This window comes from Ostrea edulis, chromosome 2, assembly GCF_947568905.1.
Source record: "Ostrea edulis chromosome 2, xbOstEdul1.1, whole genome shotgun sequence".
Classification (NCBI taxonomy): domain Eukaryota; kingdom Metazoa; phylum Mollusca; class Bivalvia; order Ostreida; family Ostreidae; genus Ostrea; species Ostrea edulis.
The window spans coordinates 8,163,173-8,184,913 of NC_079165.1; the positions used below are offsets into that span (position 1 = coordinate 8,163,173).

A 21,741-nucleotide genomic window follows, 5' to 3' on the forward strand; every position below is an offset into this window, starting at 1 on the left:
TTTTTTTTTATATAGATTTTTAGGTCACCTGAGTTGTCGTGCGACGTGTGTCGTCCGTTAACAATTAAACATTTTAACTTCTTCTTGATAATTACCTTTTCATTTCTTTTGCAAATTTGGTATGAAGCATCTTTGGGACAAGAGGGACATAAAATGTAGATTTCAGGACTCCTACACCCCTGGAGCTTTAGGGGCGGGGCAAAAACTATCAAACATTGACCAATTCTCAAAAATCTTCTTTACAACCACAAATGTGTACGAAAAACTAAATGCACAGCGATATAGAGCGGGAAGGCCTCTACCAAAATTGTAAATTTCATGATCCCGGGATAGAGGTTTTGATCCCAGGGTGGGGCCAAACTTAGTATATAGTGTTTATGTGTAAAACAGTTGAAGTAGGTAGTTCTTTACCAAAATTGTCAATTTGATGATCCCAGGGGTAGGGGGTTTGGTATCAGGGTGGGGCCAAAATGGGCAGTTATTAAATGTGTGAACAATAGAAAATTTTTAACTTCTTCTTGTTAACTACCTATCTAACTCCTTTCAAATTTGGTATAAAACATCTTTGGGACAAGGGGGACAAATTGTAAATTTCAGGACTCTTGCACCACTGTGGTCATGGCGGTGGGGCAAAAACTGCCAAAAATTGACCAATTTTTCTCAAAAATCTTCTCTACAACCGCACATATGTAAGAAAAACTAATTGCATCGTGGTGTAGAGCAGGAAGGCCTCTACCAAAATTGTACTTTTCAGGATCTTCGGGATAGTGGTTCTGACTCCAGGGTGGGACCAAACTTGGTATATATAATGTATATGTGTAAAACATCCTTTATCAAAATAGTAAATTTCATGATCATAAAGGGTAAGGATTTGGTTTCAAGATGGTATCAAAATTTTTATAATGATTTGAAATATTTCTTTAAGTTTGCTGATACCGTATAAAATCTAAATGCATATTTTGGAATAGAAGAAAAGGATGTGCACAAAATAAATAAATAAAAAGGTGAATTTCGCAACTCCAAGGTTTTGACTTTAGGATGGGTCCAAATTAGTCATGTTAATACATATATTATTTATGTAAAGCCTTTCATCAGTGTATATATGCACTTTTGAAGGCATTGAAGTTTTAAGAACACATCTTGTTTTATACTGTTGCTGAACAGGAATTTTATTCTAGATTGCATAGCCCTTGGGACTATATATTTTAACTAGTAATAGTAACTATAGTACTCAGGTGACCGATAAGGCCTGTGGGCCTCTTGTTAAAGATTTTTCCAATATACTCGAATGTAAAACGTTGATCCCTATTGTGGCCTTATGCTACCCTTGGGAGCCATGATTTGAACAAACTTAATCTGCACTATGTCGGGAAGCTTTCGTGTAAATGTCAACTTTTCTGGCCCAGTGGTTCTGCAGATTTTTTTTTATTTTTTTTTTTACATCACCCAACTCTATCTTAGTATTTTCGTGATTATCTCCCCTTTGGAGAGGACACGGCCCTTCATTTGAACAATCTTGAATCCCTTTCACCCATGGAAGATGTGTACCAAGTTTGATTGAAATTGGCCCAAGAAGAAGATGAAAACGTGAAAAGTTTACAGACAGACGGACGACTGGTGACCACTTGAGCTTTTAGCTCAGGTGAGCTGAACGGTAAAGATAGCGAACAGCGATCAATCTCATAACTCCTGAAGATAACGAACAGCGCGAGCTTGCAATCTTATAACTCCTAAAAATGAGTCATTTAAAAAGGACTGTTCTGGGTGTTCAGATTAGTAATGAATGGAATGATCGATTTTTTATTTAAAAGTACTTCAGATCACTTTATCTCTTTCTCGCAAATAATGTGTACGCAGTTGCATACTTGCATATAGGTAGCAACCAATCTAATGAAAATTAGATGTTAGATCTACTCGCCTAACCTGTATCTAGATTAGAATTCGCTCAAACAGGGCATATAAATAAGGAAAGAAAACCAAAACATATAGGTCTTAGTTACTTTAACATAAACTGAAACACAGTGTCAAATACATGCCCCGGTCTATCTTTTAAATGTGACTTCTTTTAAACCCAAAATGGGCCATTTGATTTACAAGTATAAAAATTTCGCATCTTAGGCATAGCACTTGTCCTTTCTTTCGGCGTATTCTAAAACTTATATTAAATTAGTTTTACACGTTCTCGTAAAGCCCGAAATTGAAATATATTCCAGGATATGTACATATATGTATGTAACGGAAAGATGATATTTTTATCATCGAAATCATTTATACTCACTGTCGCGAAAGTGATTAAACATTACCAACAATAACAAGGTGACTAGTAGCTCAACTTTAATTTACATTATGCCACAGAGTGAATGACGCACTCAGGAATGAATGCGCGCGCAGTCGTACCTTGTTATTCTCTGAACAAGATGGATTGTCAACAGAAAAGGGGGACAAGGTTGAAAGAACTTTAAATCTTTCGTTAGTGAGTCGAATGATTTTGTCGCCGCTGAGCGGATACAATATTTCAGGTACGTCTCGCCCCTCACTACACTAACAGATGAATAATTATGACTCTGTTAGCAGAATTCGTAAACTGCGAAAAGTTGTGACCCCCACTGCTTGGTACAATCCGAACTGATTTGCAATGGAACACTCCAAATGTTGGTAGGTTCCATTCGTGGACTATATGAGCCTATTCTTAAATAAGTCTGGTGTATGAGGGTGACAAAATGATCAAGGAGTTGATGCGAGATGACAGAAGAAATATCGCATTTCTTTTAAAGGCAGACGTTGTCTGTTGTGTGCTCCCATCAGTTGTTACAATAACAGCAACTTAAAAGTGGTCACATCGGTAGATTCTAGCTCAGTCTCCAAGCTCTGATTTACCACTTGTACGTATGAAAAAGAAGGGTCCATTTACGTCACCACTTACCTTCATGATTCTCAGGCGAAAAGAAAAATAGCAAATAGACCTCAACAAAGAAAAAACAAAGCAAAAAAACAGAAAAACCTACCTAAGAAATGATGCATTATGGGTTTACCATTTTTGTGGTTCACCAGTGTAGAGTAATTGACTCTTCATAGGCTTCTAGACTTCCTGACTTAATTTCAGTAGTATTTCTAATATGAAAATAGCTTAGCTGGTCCATAGATGCCATTTTTATGAGTGATAGCTACAGATAGGAGAATTAAATGCAAATGGACCAGACCGGGATTTGAACCGGGCTGGTCCCCTGAATCTCCAGTCAGGTGCGATACCAACTTAAGCTATCTGGCCACCGGCGATCGATCCCGGCTGACTGCTACACATATTTTCAGGTTCTGAATCAATGATGCCAGGCTGTAACTATATCGCCTTTTGAAATGAACCGGTGATGTATCATTCATACAGCTGATGATATCACTGAATTAGTATTGAACTTTACTTTACCAAGTGCACAGCAATAGAAATGAAAGTCATCATGGTCCTTTTCAATGTAAAACTCCTGTGTAGAGACATGGACGTGATCAAGAACACTTGGGCACCACGCTCTGCAGCGTATAAAAAATCAGGGACCTCACCTACAGCTGGTGACACATCTATATGAATGAAAATTGTTGAATGAGACATAAAACTACATACTAATAGTAATGAAAGCCAAACTGAAGTCTCATACATGTATTTCCAAGGCAACAAAAAACGACAAAGTGGAGGAAATTTAAACCTGTTATATTGTGCCTTAATGTTTTATAACACGTACCACCTCTCAAAGTTTAATTGGGATTACAGTTGAACACTGATTATCTCGAATACCATGGAGATGTCAAAGTGATTCGAAAGTCCCAACCACGTGATTCTCTATGTATTTTCTTGATATCTCGAATCCTATGATATCTTAGTTAATCTTTGTATCTAAGTTAGATATTTTTTAGCTACCTTTGTAAAGTCTGTTTTTTTCTTGGTCCCAACAAGTTCGATATAACAAGGTTTGACTGTATGTAGAAATCACAATGTCTATCTGTTTATGAATTACAGTAGGCAGCTGCCCTACAATCCCATTTTCATATCCTTGTTATACAAGTATAGGTTGTTTATAAATGGCCATGCTGACAGCTAGTGTGTTATAACTTGAACAAGTTCATAAAATTTTGTCCACTGGATAAAAGTTGATTGCATATTGTTTAATGTCTCATCCGAAAGACCGCCCCATTTAGTCGCCTCTTACGACAAGCAATGGGTACTAAGGACCTATTCTAACCTGGATCCCCACGGGAATCCGTCATTCGAACGTCGATCTACTGAGTTGCAATGATGTAGGACTGCGTGCATCGTTGCACGCCACGCCTATTTAAGGCAGGTTAGGTACTACCGGACTCAGTAACTGTGGCTAGCGACGATAGACTGCTGGATAAAAGTAATTTCCCAGTCCTTAGTGTGACCAGAAAGTGTGGAAACCAGTGAGGCAATGTCATTTTACCAAGGTTATTAAGGTCTCCTCGGGAAAAAGTTCGATATTTTTAGCTATTTTGTAAAGTCTCAGTTAATTTGAATGTGGTTAACATTGATAAACTATAACAGTTCTATTAAATTCATGTAGAAGTTGGAATTTTTTCATACTCGTGCAAAAAGGCTTTCTTCAGATTGAGAATCATTTTCGAGGATTATAATGATGTAAAAAATTTTGATGATGATTTTAATTTCCTTTTTCACCCATAACAGCTTTTAGGTGGGAAGGGGAGATAACTAAATGGGAAGTGGTAAAGATAGTAGAGGTTGTGGGAATAAGAGGACATAGAAGAATTAATTACAGTCAAACTTTGTTATTGCAAACTCGATTGAGCCGAGAAAAAACTTCGAGTTATCTGAGGGTTCCAGATATTGAAGTACTTTAAGAAAACTTAGTTGGGATTTCCAGCTCCCTTCAATTGTCCATGGTATTCAAGATATCAATGTTCAACATACTGAAGTTCAATTGTGTTTAAAATTAATATCTCCCTGCCCCCTCTCAGAAATTGTATGTCCACTCATTGTCTAATAGATATATTTGGAAAGCAGATCTGAACTATTATTAGATGTTTTTTTCTATTTGCAGAAAATATCGAACCTCCTGAGAGTATGCTTGTCATACATTTATAAGTAAGGTTCACGTAGTTGTACAGTGTTGATCAATCATGGAGGAAGACAACAGTGAAGATAAATGGATCGCACCCGACTCCACAAATGAAGCCTACCCAGTGAACGTGACGTACACGTCAAGTCACTCCAATTTCACATCATCGACATCCGTAAGCTTGTACAACCACCCACCATATAACAGTCACTTCAGAAGTCAGGACAGGTACATTGTTATTGTCTGGGTCTGTGGATTTAGTGATATATACACTGTAGGAAACCAAACCCAGTTTTCTTCGCAATTGTTTTTATCATATATACCCATTAATGTTTCGGTTTTTGATATTGTTGCAGAGCGTGTTCTGATATTCTGGATCACCACACTGTGGTTTTCTGATTCTGTATCAGTATCCTCCGAAACTGATGACATCACAATGCAACAACTTAAAGGTTTTTTATAGAAAATATCGACCGCATCACAAACAAAACAGCATACACAATATAATTTCACTGTATGTCTGTGTTTTTGATAATTTGGATTACATTTATTATCTTATGAATATGGATTTAAAAATTACACAGGGAGTATATAATAAATTTATTATTACTACAGTAACTTGATCTGAAGAGTTTGATCACATCTCGTTGACAGGCATGGATCATCAGATCAAACTTGACGCTTCATGTCTCATTTGATCAACTCTACAGATCAAGTTACTGTAGTAATGATATATATATATATATATATATATATATATATATATATATATATATATATATAAACCTTTAAACACTTTGTAGAAATATTTTGACCGTGTTACCAGTCTTCTTCATTCGTGTTTATCTCTCATAGCCACGTAACGTACTAGGAATATATAAGGAAGTGTTGTACATTTCTTTGCTGTTGCTTTGTTTACTAGCTGTGAATTATGAATGGTATTTTACATTTTATCAAAGTTGTTTGAAGGTGCTTAATGGAAATTTTGTTCCACAGAAATGCAAACTCTATAGAAATGAGGATATTGCACAAATACAGAGTCATAAAACGCAGTGTTATAATTTTGTGTTAGTTTGATTCAATATCGATATTAAATTCAGAAAGGGTTAAATATGATTTAGCTCGGTATGCAGATGGTGGATGTTTATGAAATGACTTGAGTGAAATGACAAGATATATTTATTTTCCAGAAGCCAACAAGGGGCATACGATCAGCCCCCCTATCACATTTCCTCCCCCCAGCCGTTTTACCAGCCCTCCACTACTGGTGCGTCGTACGGAAGGTTATCCCCGAGCTCCTACAGGGAAATCGCCACGGACAATGAAGCCATATCTTACTCTAACCTCCAGCCACAAGAGGGCCCCCAGCTCATCAGCTCAGTGGACAGTAGTACACTTAACCAAATGGTATAACAGATCAGACCTATCTGTAGCAATCATACTACCAACTTCATTATAGTATAGCAATTATACTGCTAACTTCATTACAGTATAGCAATAATACTGCTAACTTCATTACAGTATAGCAATAATACTGCTAACTTCATTACAGTATAGCAATAATACTGCTAACTTCATTACAGTATAGCAATAATGAAGTTAGCAGTGTAATTGCTATACTGTAATGAAGCTGCTGACTTCATTACAGTATAAGGGGCCTCTGTGGCAAAGTGGTTAAAGCATCACGCTCAAAATCACACGACCTCTCACCTCGGCGCCACCAAATAACTGAAAAATTGTTGAGTGTGGCGGAAACATCAATCAATCAATCAGTCATTACAGTATAGCAATTATACTGCTAATTAATGCAATCTTTTTACACCTACTAAAAATGAATAATTTGTTTAACAGAAAAGTTTTTGTCCTTTGAAAAGCACTTTTGATAAAATAGCTTTTCTTTTGCTCTTTTTGGATGCAGAATTTGGCTATATTGACTGTAGAATTTCAACCTTATGTTGAGTACTATAGATTTAATGCAGAATTGTAGAATTATTGTACGTTTCACACTATTGAACAGGGCTATCAGATGCATCATGTTGTCATGGATCCAGACAGATTGGTCACTGTACAGAGAGTGGTCTCCCCTGTCGACTGTTCTGCTGGTCCTTCTACCGTGTCCAGTATGTCTCACCAGGAGGCGGTCAACCAACAGCCCACACATGCCATTCTGACACCCGTACCGGTAAGTGCGCATCCAAGGGTTGCTAAGTTTATGTACAACGTACTTTATTATATTTATTTTATTTTTATTATAGTGACATGTTCAATTTTGAACAGGTGGACAGGTTTCCTAAATATAGCTGTGTCAGAAGTTAAATTGACAAAGAACAGCTCAATTTGCTTTAAAAAGAATCATTATCAATTTAAACAGCAAATTAAGAAGCTCAGTTGCTGGGAGTACTTTCTTGTGTGATTTATTTGGTGATAAGTTGTAATGACAGTCATTTCCTCAGAAATGTGCTGCAGGTGTGAACAATGCGCGTATGAATCTCGATAGATATAGTACATCTATTTTAATGGGTGGGAATTCCAACAAAAAATGAAAGTAGAATGTAAATATAAAAAAATTAATTTTTTGTTTTTTAAAAACTGCATGACAGTATGAACTGCAGCACTTGCCGCTGGCGTGGTTTTATGAAGCACTAACATGCTTCATGAAGTATGCTGGTGTGAAGCATTGCAATTCATACCTTCATGTATCTTAAAAAAATGAAATTTATGTCTTTTAAAAATACTTACTGCCCATTATGCCAATGGAGTATAGGGCATCATTTGATTATTTTCTTATTTTTTGTACAAATTTCCTAAAAAGGTGTCGAGCATCCAGAACTATGGATCCTCTTATAATGAAGTAACAATGCCAAAAACCCTGAGGAATGGAAACGAGGCAATGTCAAATGAGGATCAGAGATTGACTTATACTGTTGCGAGGGGATCAGTGACTAGTAGCAGATTTCTTCCCAAGAAGAAGGAGGTATGTTAGTCACCATGCTCTGGGGCCATAATATTAGTCGAGTTTACATTTGATTCTCGTCTCACATTTTCACTATGTTTTCTTTCTGTAAAAGTGAGACTTACATGTAGATCTATAAAAGTGAGACTTAAATATACAATAGTGAGACTTAGATCTATAATAGTGAGACTTAGATCTACAATAGTGAGACTTAGATCTATAATACGGGTATCAGCGGTACTTTGGTTAGCCCAAATGAGCCGATTTCATTGGTCAGTTGATTTTTATGTCTCACTAGAGAGATTCCAAATGGTAGAGTCTTTTAGTCTAGTTATGACGTCAAAGTCTGCTGCGCTACGTTACGAAGTTTCGCGCTTCATAGGCCTACTTCACTGTATTCGTAACATAGTGTAGTCGACAGTGACGTTAAAGTTAGCGTCATTGTTGTTTTGAAAGGAACTCTCGTTACACGCGTGAAATGACGATACAGCCCGAATACTGGCGGTCAAAGGTTGGCGCTTACCTGTTGTACCCGTAGAGAAGCGAGATCAACAGGGAACCAGTTTATAACACTGAGACTTATATATATAAAAGTGAGACTTAGATCTATTATAGTGAGACTTAGATCTATTATAGTGAGACTTAGATATATAAAAGTGAGACTTAATCTATAAAAGTGAGACTTTGATAAAGAGTGACCTTGTTTTAGTTTTATGGCCCAGGAGACAATACTTTAGCGGGGTTATATATCTTCTGCATGTACATGCACAAATATTATTTTCAATTCTAGCCATATTTGCCAACTCACTCGATTTTGTCGTAGCTGTACAGGTGAACGATTGGTTGTATATATCTTAGCTGTTGTAGAATAGAAATAAAGTTCTTGTTTTCGTGGATGATGCAGGATAACCTCCTTGGTATCGAAATGTTTGAAATATAAAAGCCTCGGTTTTTATATCTCCAAAGATTTCTCAACCTCGGAGGTTATCCTGCAACATACATGAAAACATGATCTTTATTAGAAATTTTGGACCATTTTATCCAAATCCCTGAACTGTGTGAAATTCATCCAGAAGCAGCTAACAAAAATACAGGTAAATGATACAATACAGATGAAAAATATGAAATGAGTATTGATTATGTGTGCTTTATATCCACGTGTGATCTGACAAGAAACAGCTCTTTGTTAGATTTATATTATGTACGACATGTGTGAAACAATCGGAGTGATGATTTGATTTTAATCTGTTTGACCTCATTGTCAAAATGAACGCACACAAACTCTATAGCTTTTTTACTGCTTAAAGTCCTTGTGACTGATGATTATATCAAATGGGAGTTAATTCAGTTTAATTTCCCCCCCTGTCACCTAGTTACTTCTATGTATATTGGTATATTTACTCTGAGAGGGGGGGGGGGGGGGGGAGGTGTAGGAATTCAGCATGTTTATTGTGTATTACTTACCAGTATTTAGATATGAGAGGAGAACTGAATTCATTGAGCATGTAATTGACCTTGTAGATCGCTAGGGATATTATAAGTGGGGATGCAGACACAACAAGGGATGACAGAGAACTGGAGACTTATCCAACAACCTCTCAGGGTAAGGAAATTAGGATATCCACAGCCCCTCAGGGTAAGGAAATAGGGATATCTACAACCCCTCAGGGTAAGGACATAGGAACATCCAACATCCTCTCAGGGTAAGGAAATAGGGTTATCCAACAGCCCCTCAGGGTAAGGAAATAGGAACATCCAACAGCCTCTCAGGGTAAGGAAATTAGGATATCTACAGCCCCTCAGGGTAAGGAAATAGGGATATCTACAGCCCCTCAGGGTAAGGAAATAGGAACATCCAACATCCTCTCAGGGTAAGGAAATAGGGATATCCAACAGCCTCTCAGGGTAAGGAAATAGTGATATCCAACAACCTCTCAGGGTAAGGAAATAGTGATATCCAACAGCCTCTCAGGGTAAGGAAATAGTGATATCCAACAGCCTCTCAGGGTAAGGAAATAGGGATATCTACAGCCTTTCAGGGTAAGGAAATAGGGATATCAACAGCCTCTCAGGGTAAGGAAATAGTGATATCCAACAGCCTCTCAGGGTAAGGAAATGGGGATATCCAACAGCCTCTCAGGGTAAGGAAATGGGGATATCCAACAGCCTCTCAGGGTAAGGAAATGGGGATATCCAACAGCCTCTCAGGGTAAGGAAATGGGGATATCCAACAGCCTCTCAGGGTAAGGAAATGGGGGTATCCAACAGCCTCTCAGGGTAAGGAAATGGGGATATCCAACAGCCTCTCAGGGTAAGGAAATAGGGATATCTACAGCCTCTCAGGGTAAGGAAATAGGGATATCTACAGCCTCTCAGAGTAAGGAAATAGGAACATCCAACAGCCCCTCAGGGTAAGGAAATTAGGATATCCACAGCCCCTCAGGGTAAGGATATAGGAACATCCAACAGCCTCTCAGAGTAAGGAAATAGGAACATCCAACAGCCTCTCAGGGTAAGGAAATAAGAATGCAGTGATGAATATATCAACAAGCTAACTGTAAAATCGCTAATTACAGGGTAGGTGGGGGTGGGGTCTATTGTCATTGTTCAAACAGCACAGTCAGATCACTAAAATCACTATTTAGAGGGGGGTGGGGGTGGGGGGGGGGCTATTGTCTATTGTCATTGTTTTTATAGCACAGAGAGGTCACCGCTTTGGGGGAATGCTATTTTCATTGTTCTGATAGCATGGATAGATCCTCCAGGAACAAACATGAAAAAGAACAGTTACATGTAATTCCTCTGCCACAAAATCAAAATTCAAATTGTGATTTGTCTGCAAACCATGAAAATTTTCACCCTATGAAAATATGTTATCAGTGTTTTAATGTAGGAATTAAAATTCTGTAATATGAGACATTTTCATTTTTCTACAAATATCACAGATTTAAATTGATAGGGAATTGGATTTTTGACAAAAGAAAATTATTGTTTCTGTATGTTCAGCATATGTATGTACATGTACTTCATAATTCAACTTTTTCTCCATGGACTGTTGCAGTTCATAGCTACATTTTGGAGGATGATCAAACTGGACTTCATTCTACGATGGTCAAAGAGTCTGTTTCTCTCCACCACACCCACAACCAAGAGGCCATGATAGACACCACACAGTCAGCAGGCATCAGCTTCTCTACGGCTGGGGAGAGCATGGAGGCCGAAGTGGGGAATTCAGTGATGACCGCAGATTTGGGTGAGAATCTTCATACAAGGATGTAATGCACATGTTCTCATGTCTGTCATGTACATGTACATGTATATTGTATAATGGAAGCGATCTGTGAAGACATAAATTGTTTTTAATGGCCCCATAATTGGAGATTTGGGGGCATTTAGTTTTAGGTTTGTGACTTTTGAATGGATGGTGGTATGGCTTTCATATTTCACGTGTGTATTCTCCTTGTGACAAAACCTTTCTTTTCATACCACAATTTTCTATACCATGACCTTGAAATTTGACCATACAGGGGCACTGGTATATCACAAACATATATTGTTTTGCTTTCAGATGTATGCTGTATATAGAAGAAAAGGTACTTACTTCTGCAGACCCCAGAAACTACTCATTAATTTTGCCATTTTTCAGATCAATTGAACCACCATGCAAACTTGAGAGCGAGTCTTGATGGGATTCAAATGCATCATTTGACGAGTGTGAAGAACAATAGAAATGACCCAGATTCCATGTCAAACATCAGGAATGACCCAGATTCCATGTCAAACATCAGGAATGACCCAGATTCCTTGTCAAACATCAGGAATGACCCAGATTCCTTGTCAAGTGTGCCTTTACCAGTATGTCTCTTTTATCCAGATTTGTCAGGTTGAAAGCGAGCATCTTCTTGTAGAATAAGTCAAGATTTGAATGTGTAGCCCCCGGGAGCAGTTGTGAGGCTGCAGTATGGGCTCAAGGTTTTATGAAAGTCATAATTCAGTTCTCCTTCTGTGTGAGTGGAAGGCAGCTAAGTGTGAGTGGGAGGCAGCTAAGTGTGAGTGGGAGGCAGCTAAGTGTGAGTGGGAGGCAGCTAAGTGTGAGTGGGAGGCAGCTAAGTGTGAGTGGGAGGCAGCTAAGTGTGAGTGGGAGGCAGCAAAGTGTGAGTTTGAGGCAGCTAAGTGTGAGTGGGAGGCAGCTAAGTGTGAGTGGGAGGCAGCTAAGTGTGAGTGGGAGGCAGCAAAGTGTGAGTTTGAGGCAGCTAAGTGTGAGTGGGAGGCAGCTAAGTGTGAGTGGGAGGCAGCTAAGTGAGAGTGGAAGGCAGCTGATAATTATGTTCTCCTTTTGTGTGAATGAAAAGCAGCTAAGGGCTTTGTGTTTTACTGTAGATTAGGAAGTCGTCTCGTATTGCTGAGATGGAGAACGAACCACAGACCTGGAGAAAACCGAGATACAAGTCCGGGATGTATAACTACAATGAAATATGTAAGGACATTTATACATGTATTTAGTATTGATCATATTTAATCAAAATACTTTGAAAACTATTTAGATACTGTAAACTTGGAAATTCATGTGTTTGGGGCAATTTAATTACACTAGATATGTGAAATAGAACTTTTTTTATGAGTGGTCCTTGACAAAGCTGATGGTATGTTTAAAGTATCTTGACTCCAATCACATGATTCCTGTAATATACATGTAATTAATTTTTAGAACCAATACATGATTTATATGATATTCATGTATTGTTAGGGTGTGATGATTGTGCGACAACCTATGCCACTGAGTGCCCTACACACAAGCTGACCTTGGTACCAGACAAGGTCGTCCTGTCGCGTGCTTGGTCTAGTCTTCCCCCGCTACTGCAGATTTTCAGAATTGGAGATCCCAGCCTTCATCCTGCTGGTATGATGCAACATATTTTGAAAAAGGAAATTTAATTGTAGTGAAAATTTGAATTCTCTATGAAGCAAGCTTATAAAAGTATTAAACCTTAAATTTTTTTCCCCATTTTTATGCCACCGAGATTGTGTCATTGTTTGTCTGAAACTTTACTTCTTAGAAGGGTATCTTAGGTGAACTTTAACCATGTTTATAAGAATGTACGGTAATTTTTGTTGAATGGAAATTTCACTTTTAAAATCAAAATTTGCTACAATAGAACTTGGCCACTACCAGAGGTGTAGTATTTAACAAAACAACATCTTTTCTGATACTAATGATAGAAGAATTGGTAAGAAATTGTGTCTTTCATTGTGTGTTAACCTGTATACATGTAAATGTGAATTACACAACAGTGCATGGAGATATGTTTTGTAACATCATTTTAGAATATCACTATTGATTTTGGTGGAATTTCATTATGTCAGGTATTGATACTTACAGGGCAGTGATACCTACACAAATTTGTCTTTGTAGAAACAAATGTCGGGGTATTTGCTAAGAAAACGATCCAGAAAAATGTCCAGTTTGGGCCTTTTGTTGGGGAGCTTGTTACAAAGGATTGTGGGATCAATAGCAAATTCCCACTGGCTGTAAGTTTCTGTGAATGACATTTCATATGTATCTATACTGGTACTAGTGAACTGGATTTTTGTCTAGCAGTTACAGTATATTCAAGCAAGGGTGTTTGTTTGATTTGTAAATTTAGCAAAACATTTGACTTAAACAAAAACTCCATTTAAATATTATTTAAATTTCTTGTAGTGACTGGGTACATTTAGTTATTTTAAAAAAACTGTCTTTATCATATCAATATCCATGTTTAGAAATTGTAAAATTGACAGTGTGATCCGACTTTTGGCATCACCACACTGTTGTGATCTGAATCCAGATCATGTCTCATTGAAACTGATGATGTCATAATGAATGAACCAATGTTTTTGAGGAAAGTGATCGACCACGGAATGGATAAAACTGGGTACACAAAAAATAATTTCACTGTATGTTTGTCATTTTGATGATTATAGTCATTATATTATAATGTATAACATGGTTATATAACAGATTTATTATTTATTGTATGATCTGAAGAGTCGCATCACATCTCGTTGACAGGTGCGGATCATCAGATCAAACTCGACGATTCGCCTCTCATTTGATCGGATGATCCCTGCACTCGACGCTTCACATCTCATTTGATCTGATGATCCATGCACTCGACGCTTCATGTCTCATCTGATCTAATGATCCAGTCATGTCAATGACATGTGATCTGACTCTTTGATTCATATACTGTAGTAATACTTGTGAGTGTGTGTGTGTGTATATATATATATATATATATATATATATATATAGTATTACAAATCCCAAGAACTAGAAATCATTCCAGTACTACAGACTGTCAGACATATCTCAGTGATTTATTGTAAGATGATGAAAGTATCTGAAGTATTTATAAATGTGCTACAAGTGCATGTTGCAAATCTCTTAAAAACCTTTTCATAATTTGTTAAAACTATATTCGCTCTAATTCTGAAAATTTTATTTTGTTGCAAAAATGTGCTATTACTGTACATGTATGATAGTTTTGTATGTAACTTTAACCATAATCAGTAATAAGATTAAAATCAAGTTCAAGATTTTATCAAAATACAGATTTTGGTTCTCTTGAATATATAACATTATATTTTGTAAGACAATAATGTAATTTTGCTTCTTTCAGAGATTCTGTGTAGGTTTTTGAACACAAATATTAATAACATAAGTTTATAAACCTTAATTTTTTCTATCATAGAAATTATAAATCACAATTTTGCAACCACAATTTCCGACACCAAACTGACAGCTAGTATTGGTTTAAAGACATTTACAGATTATGAGATAAGATAAGATTCATAATGTAACAAGAATAAGAAGTTACTGTGTTCACACAGATTGAGCGAGGGGAAGGAGATATCAACTATTTTGATACATCTGATGAAAACAAATGCAACTGGATGATGTTTGTTCGACCTGCTGGGAGCTATGCAGATCAAAATTGTGTGGCCTATCAATATGGCCTGGATATTTATTTCACTGTGACACGAAATGTGGAGGCACGAGCAGAAATCAAGGTACCGTAAATATAAACCTCTATATATTGTGTTTCGGTGGTAAAGTTGTTTTTAAAAAAAACTTGGAAATTTGACGAGTGTATACCACCATCTGGTTTAAAGTGATTGAAAATATGTGTACATGAACACTGCGTAACCTGATTGGGTTTTGTCTTTCGGATCCTAGGTTTGGTATATGTAAATGTATATTGTATAACTTGGCTGGGTTTTGTCTTTTGGATCCTAGGTTTGGTATATGTAAATGTATATTGTATAACTTGGCTGGGTTTTGTCTTTTGGATCCTAGGTTTGGTATATACATGTATACATGAACACTGCGTAACTTGATTGGGTTTTGTCTTTTGGATCCTAGGTTTGGTATGCCCCTCATTATGCAGAGAGGTTTGGTTTTCCACAGTTGGAGATCACAGACCAGGACATTCAAAGTAAGGAAAAATACCAGCTCTTTATAAGATTTGTGTACACCCGGGTGTATACAATACAGATATAGAGAAGGTTTAAGAAGCCTCCATTGAACACGTGTATTGAAACACGTAATTAAGATTTATATCGAATAAAGGAAAAGATTTTAACACACTAAATCTTAGAATTGATAAAAATAATCAAGATGCATGTGGCCTTTGTCTTCACTAGAAGAGTTTTCTAAATATTCAGTATGTTTGTTTGTTGTAGGATTGGATGACCAGGAAAATAAGTTTATTTGTTACGAGTGCACAGAATCCTTCAGAACACAGATGGCGCTCCAGAAGCACATTATGATTCACGAAGTCAACACAGCATCAGCCATGAAGGAAACTTCTAAACTGTATGGCTACACTCCGCCCCAGGCACAACAGCAGTACCAGACTGAGGCTGCCAGTGACATTCAGCTCGAGGCCACATCCACAGCATTCGACAAATCCAAGAAAATCAGGCCATCTAAAAAGACTAAGGTATTCAAACACAAATACAGTTGGGCTTCATTTATCCCGACACCAACAATTTGGATGCTTTGTCTTTTTACTTATTCCTCTGATAGATATGATTGGATTATCTGAGTGCTTCATTTATATGGATTAATTTTTATTTTGGCACCAAAGTGTTGGGATTAACAAGGCTTAGCTGTATTTCTACTGTACACTGTAACATAATATGTGAAGACAGAGTAACTGTAGATATACCAACTGTCTCTGGAAACAGACAAATATATTAACATTCTCTATATAGATACTCTGAGATTAACTTTAGTGTTTTATTATTAACATTCTCTATATAGATACTCTGAGATTAACTTTAGTGTGTTATTATTAACATTCTCTATATAGATACTCTGAGATTAACTTTAGTGTTTTATTATTAACATTCTCTATATAGATACTCTGAGATTAACTTTAATGGTTTATTTCAGGACATTGGTGAAACTTACATGTGGAAGAAAAAATCAACCAGTTTTTACTTAAACAAGTATGTACACACAGCACTTCCTCAAATTGTGTAACTTGGATATACTTTTTGTACTGTGCATTTTCAGATACAGTAAAATATCTCTATCTCGAAGTCCGAGGGACCTCGAAAAAACTTCGAGATATCCGGGGGTTCGAGATATCGATCTTGGATATTTTTTTTTGAAGGAGGATATTTGATGCATAGTATGGGATTTGCATTATAATAAAAAACCCTGTTGCCGTTTCTTATAGTTTAATACAAGTTGATAAATGAATATTGTGCAATTTTAAAGACAAACATTTCGTTTTTTTAATATATATAAACATCCAATTGAATTCGCAATGTGTTTCAAAATTAAGATGATTGTGCCTGTATGCTTACTTTAAGTTTACTGATGTCCAGGCTCGACTGGGATGTGGTTATTGCGTTGTGATGAAAGAAGCTATCACGTAAGAGACAAAAAAGACGGATTTAAAAAAAAAACCAAAATTTAAAAGTTTATTAAATAAATTTTCGTGTTTTCTCTGTACTAGTTTGAATGATGAAGCGTGTATTATTAAATGCATTATCGTTATTAAGAGCATTACCTTCAAGCGTACTTCGAGATTTTGTGCATTTATCTACCCACATGTTAATGATAGAGCGTGTGTCATTCAAAACACCATCCCTGGAATCGGGTGTGTTAGTTCATAATTGGCGGTGAACTTTAGCCGTAATGTTGAAAGGCTTCACTAATTACCCAAGTTGTTGAACCATTTATTGCGACCTGGGTCTACTCGAAAAAGGCGAGCGTGGATTAGCGGTCATTAATTATAATTGATGTAGCCGCTGGTAGGAATGTGTGACTTAACGATGCCAGGTATGGTAAGCAGAGTGGAAAATTGACTGCACTTCGAGATAAACTAGGTGAATTTAGGGTATGGGACCTTGAAAATACTTCGACATAAGCGGAGTATTCGAGATTACCGTGTTCAAAATATCAGAAGTTTTTTTAATCATTTATATAGGGAAAACGGTCGGGACCGGCGGTCGACTTCGACTCAAGCGGGGTATTCGAGATAAACCATATTCGAGATACAGATATTTTACTGTATAATTGCATTGAAAATTTATTGGGTAATGTGTTTTTATTTGCTTTTGTGAAAATCAAATTTTGTGGATTTATCGGAAAGATCGGTTTTGTTTTTACATAATTTTTGTGGAAATTAAACCAGTTTTTATGTTCTTTATTTATGAGCAAAAATTGTACTTTGTTGATCAACTTCATTTCATGTTTTTGGCACAACCATAAAATCAACAAAAATTGGTACTATAAAAAGATACAACAACAGTTTAGTTCTTTGTAGTGTAAGCATCTTGTATGTTTGATTTATGATAACAGTACATGCATTTTAAAATTCAATATTTCAGGACTTTAAAGAAATACAAACAGCGACAAAACCCAGAAAACATCAGGAAAAATCTCATGAATTTGTATCGGAGGAAAGGAAAAAGCAGCGGGGGAGGAAACGAGTGGGAGTGTCACCACTGCCATCTGTCATTTGAAAACTCCAATGTGTTAAATCTCCACAGCCTGGTTCACGCAGCAGAAGATGTAGATCTGGAGCGGGTTCAGCAATACGCCATCACCAGCAATGAAACGGTGATGTACGAATCTGGCGCAAATTACGTTCAGGTGGATAAGAGGATCCTGGCTTGTCCGGTCTGTCAGATGCAATTTAATGACCAGAAGATGTTGATACAACACGCTGCAGAGCATGGGACATCAAAATTCAAATTTCTTCGGGAGAGGCCATTCAAGTGCGACAAGTGCTGTAAAGCATTTTATACACATGAGCGACTTCAGAGACATATTCTTTGTCATGGGGATGACTCGACTAAGCCACTGCAGTGTGATGTTTGCTACAAACGCTTTATGAACAACTCTGCCTTATCCTGCCATATGAAAATCCACAGCGACAAGAAATACTACACATGCCCGGTATGCAATGAGGGCTTCGATCACACCAATGCGATGAAATCACATGTGGTAAAACACTGTGTAAATGGCTACTATAAGTGTCCAGATTGTGAGAGACAATTTGAGGATTTTTTGTCTCTCAGAAAGCATTTGAGAAGTTTTCACTCTAACAAGGAATATCCGTGTCCAGAATGTAAGAAGGTGTTTCCTCGTCCTGACAAGCTCAAACTTCACATGCTCAGACATTCTAGTCACCGCGAGTTTATGTGCGAGACTTGTGGAAGGCAGTTCAAAAGGAAAGACAAGCTAAAGGAACACATCCGACGAATGCATGCTGGTGATAAAGAGACAAAACCCGTCAATCAGCAAAACATCTCCTCGAAAAAGTTTATCCCAAAAGTATCACCCACAGATTTTCACAGATTTATTTACAAGTGTCATTTATGTATGCTAGGATTCAAGAGAAGGGGAATGCTTGTCAACCATCTCGCAAAGAGACATCCAGACATAAACATGGAGTCTGTACCCGAACTGAACCTGCCAATACTAAAAACACAGAAGGACTACTACTGCCAGTACTGTGAAAAGGTTTACAAGTCCAGCTCTAAGAGGAAAGCCCACATCTTGAAGAATCACCCGGGATCTGTTCTGCCCATAAGCGCCAGGAAAAAGGTCCTGGATATACCAGGGTTTCCAAACCCCACATACTCTCAGACGGTCGGCAGCATCACCACCATGCCACATTCATGTGAATTCTGTCACAAGCAGTATGCAAGTAAAGCCAAGCTCACCCAACATCAGCGCAAAAAACACCCTAGCCTGGTAACCGAACAGAACTTTACTCCAAAGAATTCAAAAGCTGATGTCAAGGACGTTCAGCCCCCTCAGGAGCCTCATCAGACCAGAGAGCAACCACAGCAACCTGTGCAACATTTGGTTCGCTTTGTGGATCCCGAGTCCGGTGTTGTTGCCTGCATACAACAACCTACTGGACAAGAGGGGATTCCCCAAGCAGATCTTCTGACGCAAGCCATGAGTGAGCTAACACACTCCCTACAACCAGTCCAGGAGTATCGCACCAGCTTGGGAGAATTAGCAACTGTAACAACAAGAACAGGTGGAGCACCTGGGGCAGCAATGGTACAAGTTCAAAATCTCCCAACTTCTCACTCCACTATTGAGTTCAGTCATCTGGGTTCCACATTGTCAGGAGCCCATTTCCTTCCCTCCAATCAGATGTCAGGACCCCCCATACAGCTTACAGCTATTGCAGCTTCATCGACAGGAGATCAGATGGTGGACACCAATTTACAGGTGATTACTTCCCCTACACAATCCCCGGGGAGAAGCCAATCAAACCAGGAGTCCCAGAATATCATTGTGTCCTCTCAATCGGGTGTGGCTATGCAGACCATCCCAGTGACCCTGCCCCCAGGAGCAATTATCAGTACACAAACCTGGCCTACCTATCAGAGATACAGATAGAAACTTTTCTCTATTTATTTGTTGTATAAGACTTTATACCTAGCAGACCTGTGGTCTTTTTGTCATATCCATGTTATTTATATATTATTAATCACTTACTAGTATCTATAGGGCAGTCAAATCATTGTACTGGGTAATCACCCGAGCCTAGGGCTGAATTAAGCATTTCTGATAAAGTTTGTTGATATGTCTGTTGCCTGCATGGTGTAAATTATTTATAAATGTAATGGTATATTTTATTACTAATGTAAGAAGAATTGCATAATACTAAACAACATATGGAGTGCATTGTTTCTCTACATATACATATCTTGTCAGAGTCAAAAACTGAAGTGAGCTTTGCTGATTAAAACGAGAGAATGTTATCTGTCTGTATAGTTGTTCTTTAAGATTGCTTTTCAACTAGGCCAATTTCATCCAAACTTGATACAAAGCAAAATGGCAGTTCAATTCCTCTCCTTACAAAGAGAGATGACTGAGAAATGGAAAATATTTAGTGTGATTATGAAAGATGTCTCTTCTACATGTATAACCTGCCACTGATTATCTTCTCAAGTCAGAGTTGTGGTAGGAATACTGCAGATTCCTTCTATTGTTAAGGTACTTGAGAAAATTGTAAATGTTACACTCCAAAGGACTTAATCTTTATTACCGATAAAAAAGTGATAAATGATTTTTTTTTTTTAAAAACCGCAAGAAATATTGATTTGGTGAGAGGCTTCTTGTGAAATAACATGAATTATTTTTACTTGGGTATAGGAATCCATGGTGGAGTAGATCTTCTCATTGTGTTCATGTTTGTACATTCATGTGTTGGATGGGTAACCCGTAGTTTTAGATAGATATATACCTCACTATCACATTCATGTGTTGGGTGAGTAACTTGTAGTTTTAGATAGATATATACATGTATACCTCACTGTATCACATTCATGTGTTGGATGGGTAACCCGTAGTTTTAGATAGATATATACCTCACTATCACATTCATGTGTTGGGTGAGTAACTTGTAGTTTTAGATAGATATGCCTAACTGTATCACATTCATGTGTTGGATGAGTAACTTGTAGTTTTAGATAGATATATATACCTCACTGTATCACATACATATGTTGGATGAGTAACTTGTAGTTTTAGATAGATATATATACCTCACTGTATCACATTCATGTGTTGGATGGGTAACCCTAGTTTTATATAGATATATATACCTCACTGTATCACATACATGTGTTGGATGGGTAGTTTTAGATAGATATATACATGTATACCTCACTGTATCACATTCATGTGTTAGATGGGTAACCCGTAGTTTTGGATAGATATATATACCTCAATGTATCACATACATTCATGTATTGGATGGGTAACTCGTAGTTTGAGATGAAATATTACCTTCCTGCATCACATTTGGGTTCTTGATGATTATCAAGGTTTAATGTTAGAGGTTGAAGTTGATGTCAAAATTTTGAAATTTCTTGGTGTAAGAGTTTATTTTGAATCAGATTTCAATGTCGCTCTTCTTTCCTGCTCATTTTCTGAGGTTATATAGCGTGTCAAGTTCATAGTGGATTTCTGAAATGCCAACATTAATTGTACAAGGGGATGGCCTCATTTGCTCAATCTTTCATGATGTAGTTTAGGTATGATTTTGTTTAAATCCTTGATCCAGGGTGAGAAAATAATATTTTGAAAAAGGATATGACATTTTACATGTAACAAGACCATAATATACAACATTTGTACTATATTGGTGGGACGGGATGATCCAATTATTTACCTAA

General features: G+C 37.3%; 1 protein-coding gene across 1 annotated transcript in view; it reads left to right on the plus strand.

The window, feature by feature from the left end:
* Positions 1-2,406: 2,406 nt before the first annotated feature.
* The window catches only part of LOC125679442 (PR domain zinc finger protein 10-like), a 43,130-nt gene continuing 23,795 nt past the window's right edge, over positions 2,407-21,741 (plus strand). Inside the window, exons 1-16 of the mRNA XM_056157519.1 lie at positions 2,407-2,519; positions 5,064-5,309; positions 6,272-6,488; positions 7,099-7,263; positions 7,894-8,055; positions 9,556-9,637; positions 11,096-11,287; positions 11,681-11,889; positions 12,415-12,511; positions 12,782-12,934; positions 13,448-13,563; positions 14,908-15,087; positions 15,440-15,512; positions 15,760-16,019; positions 16,475-16,530; positions 17,923-19,868. Coding sequence (XP_056013494.1) covers positions 5,143-5,309; positions 6,272-6,488; positions 7,099-7,263; positions 7,894-8,055; positions 9,556-9,637; positions 11,096-11,287; positions 11,681-11,889; positions 12,415-12,511; positions 12,782-12,934; positions 13,448-13,563; positions 14,908-15,087; positions 15,440-15,512; positions 15,760-16,019; positions 16,475-16,530; positions 17,923-19,868 — 4,075 coding nt within the window. The 5' untranslated portion in view covers positions 2,407-2,519; positions 5,064-5,142. The remainder of the gene's footprint in view (positions 2,520-5,063; positions 5,310-6,271; positions 6,489-7,098; positions 7,264-7,893; positions 8,056-9,555; positions 9,638-11,095; positions 11,288-11,680; positions 11,890-12,414; positions 12,512-12,781; positions 12,935-13,447; positions 13,564-14,907; positions 15,088-15,439; positions 15,513-15,759; positions 16,020-16,474; positions 16,531-17,922; positions 19,869-21,741) is intronic.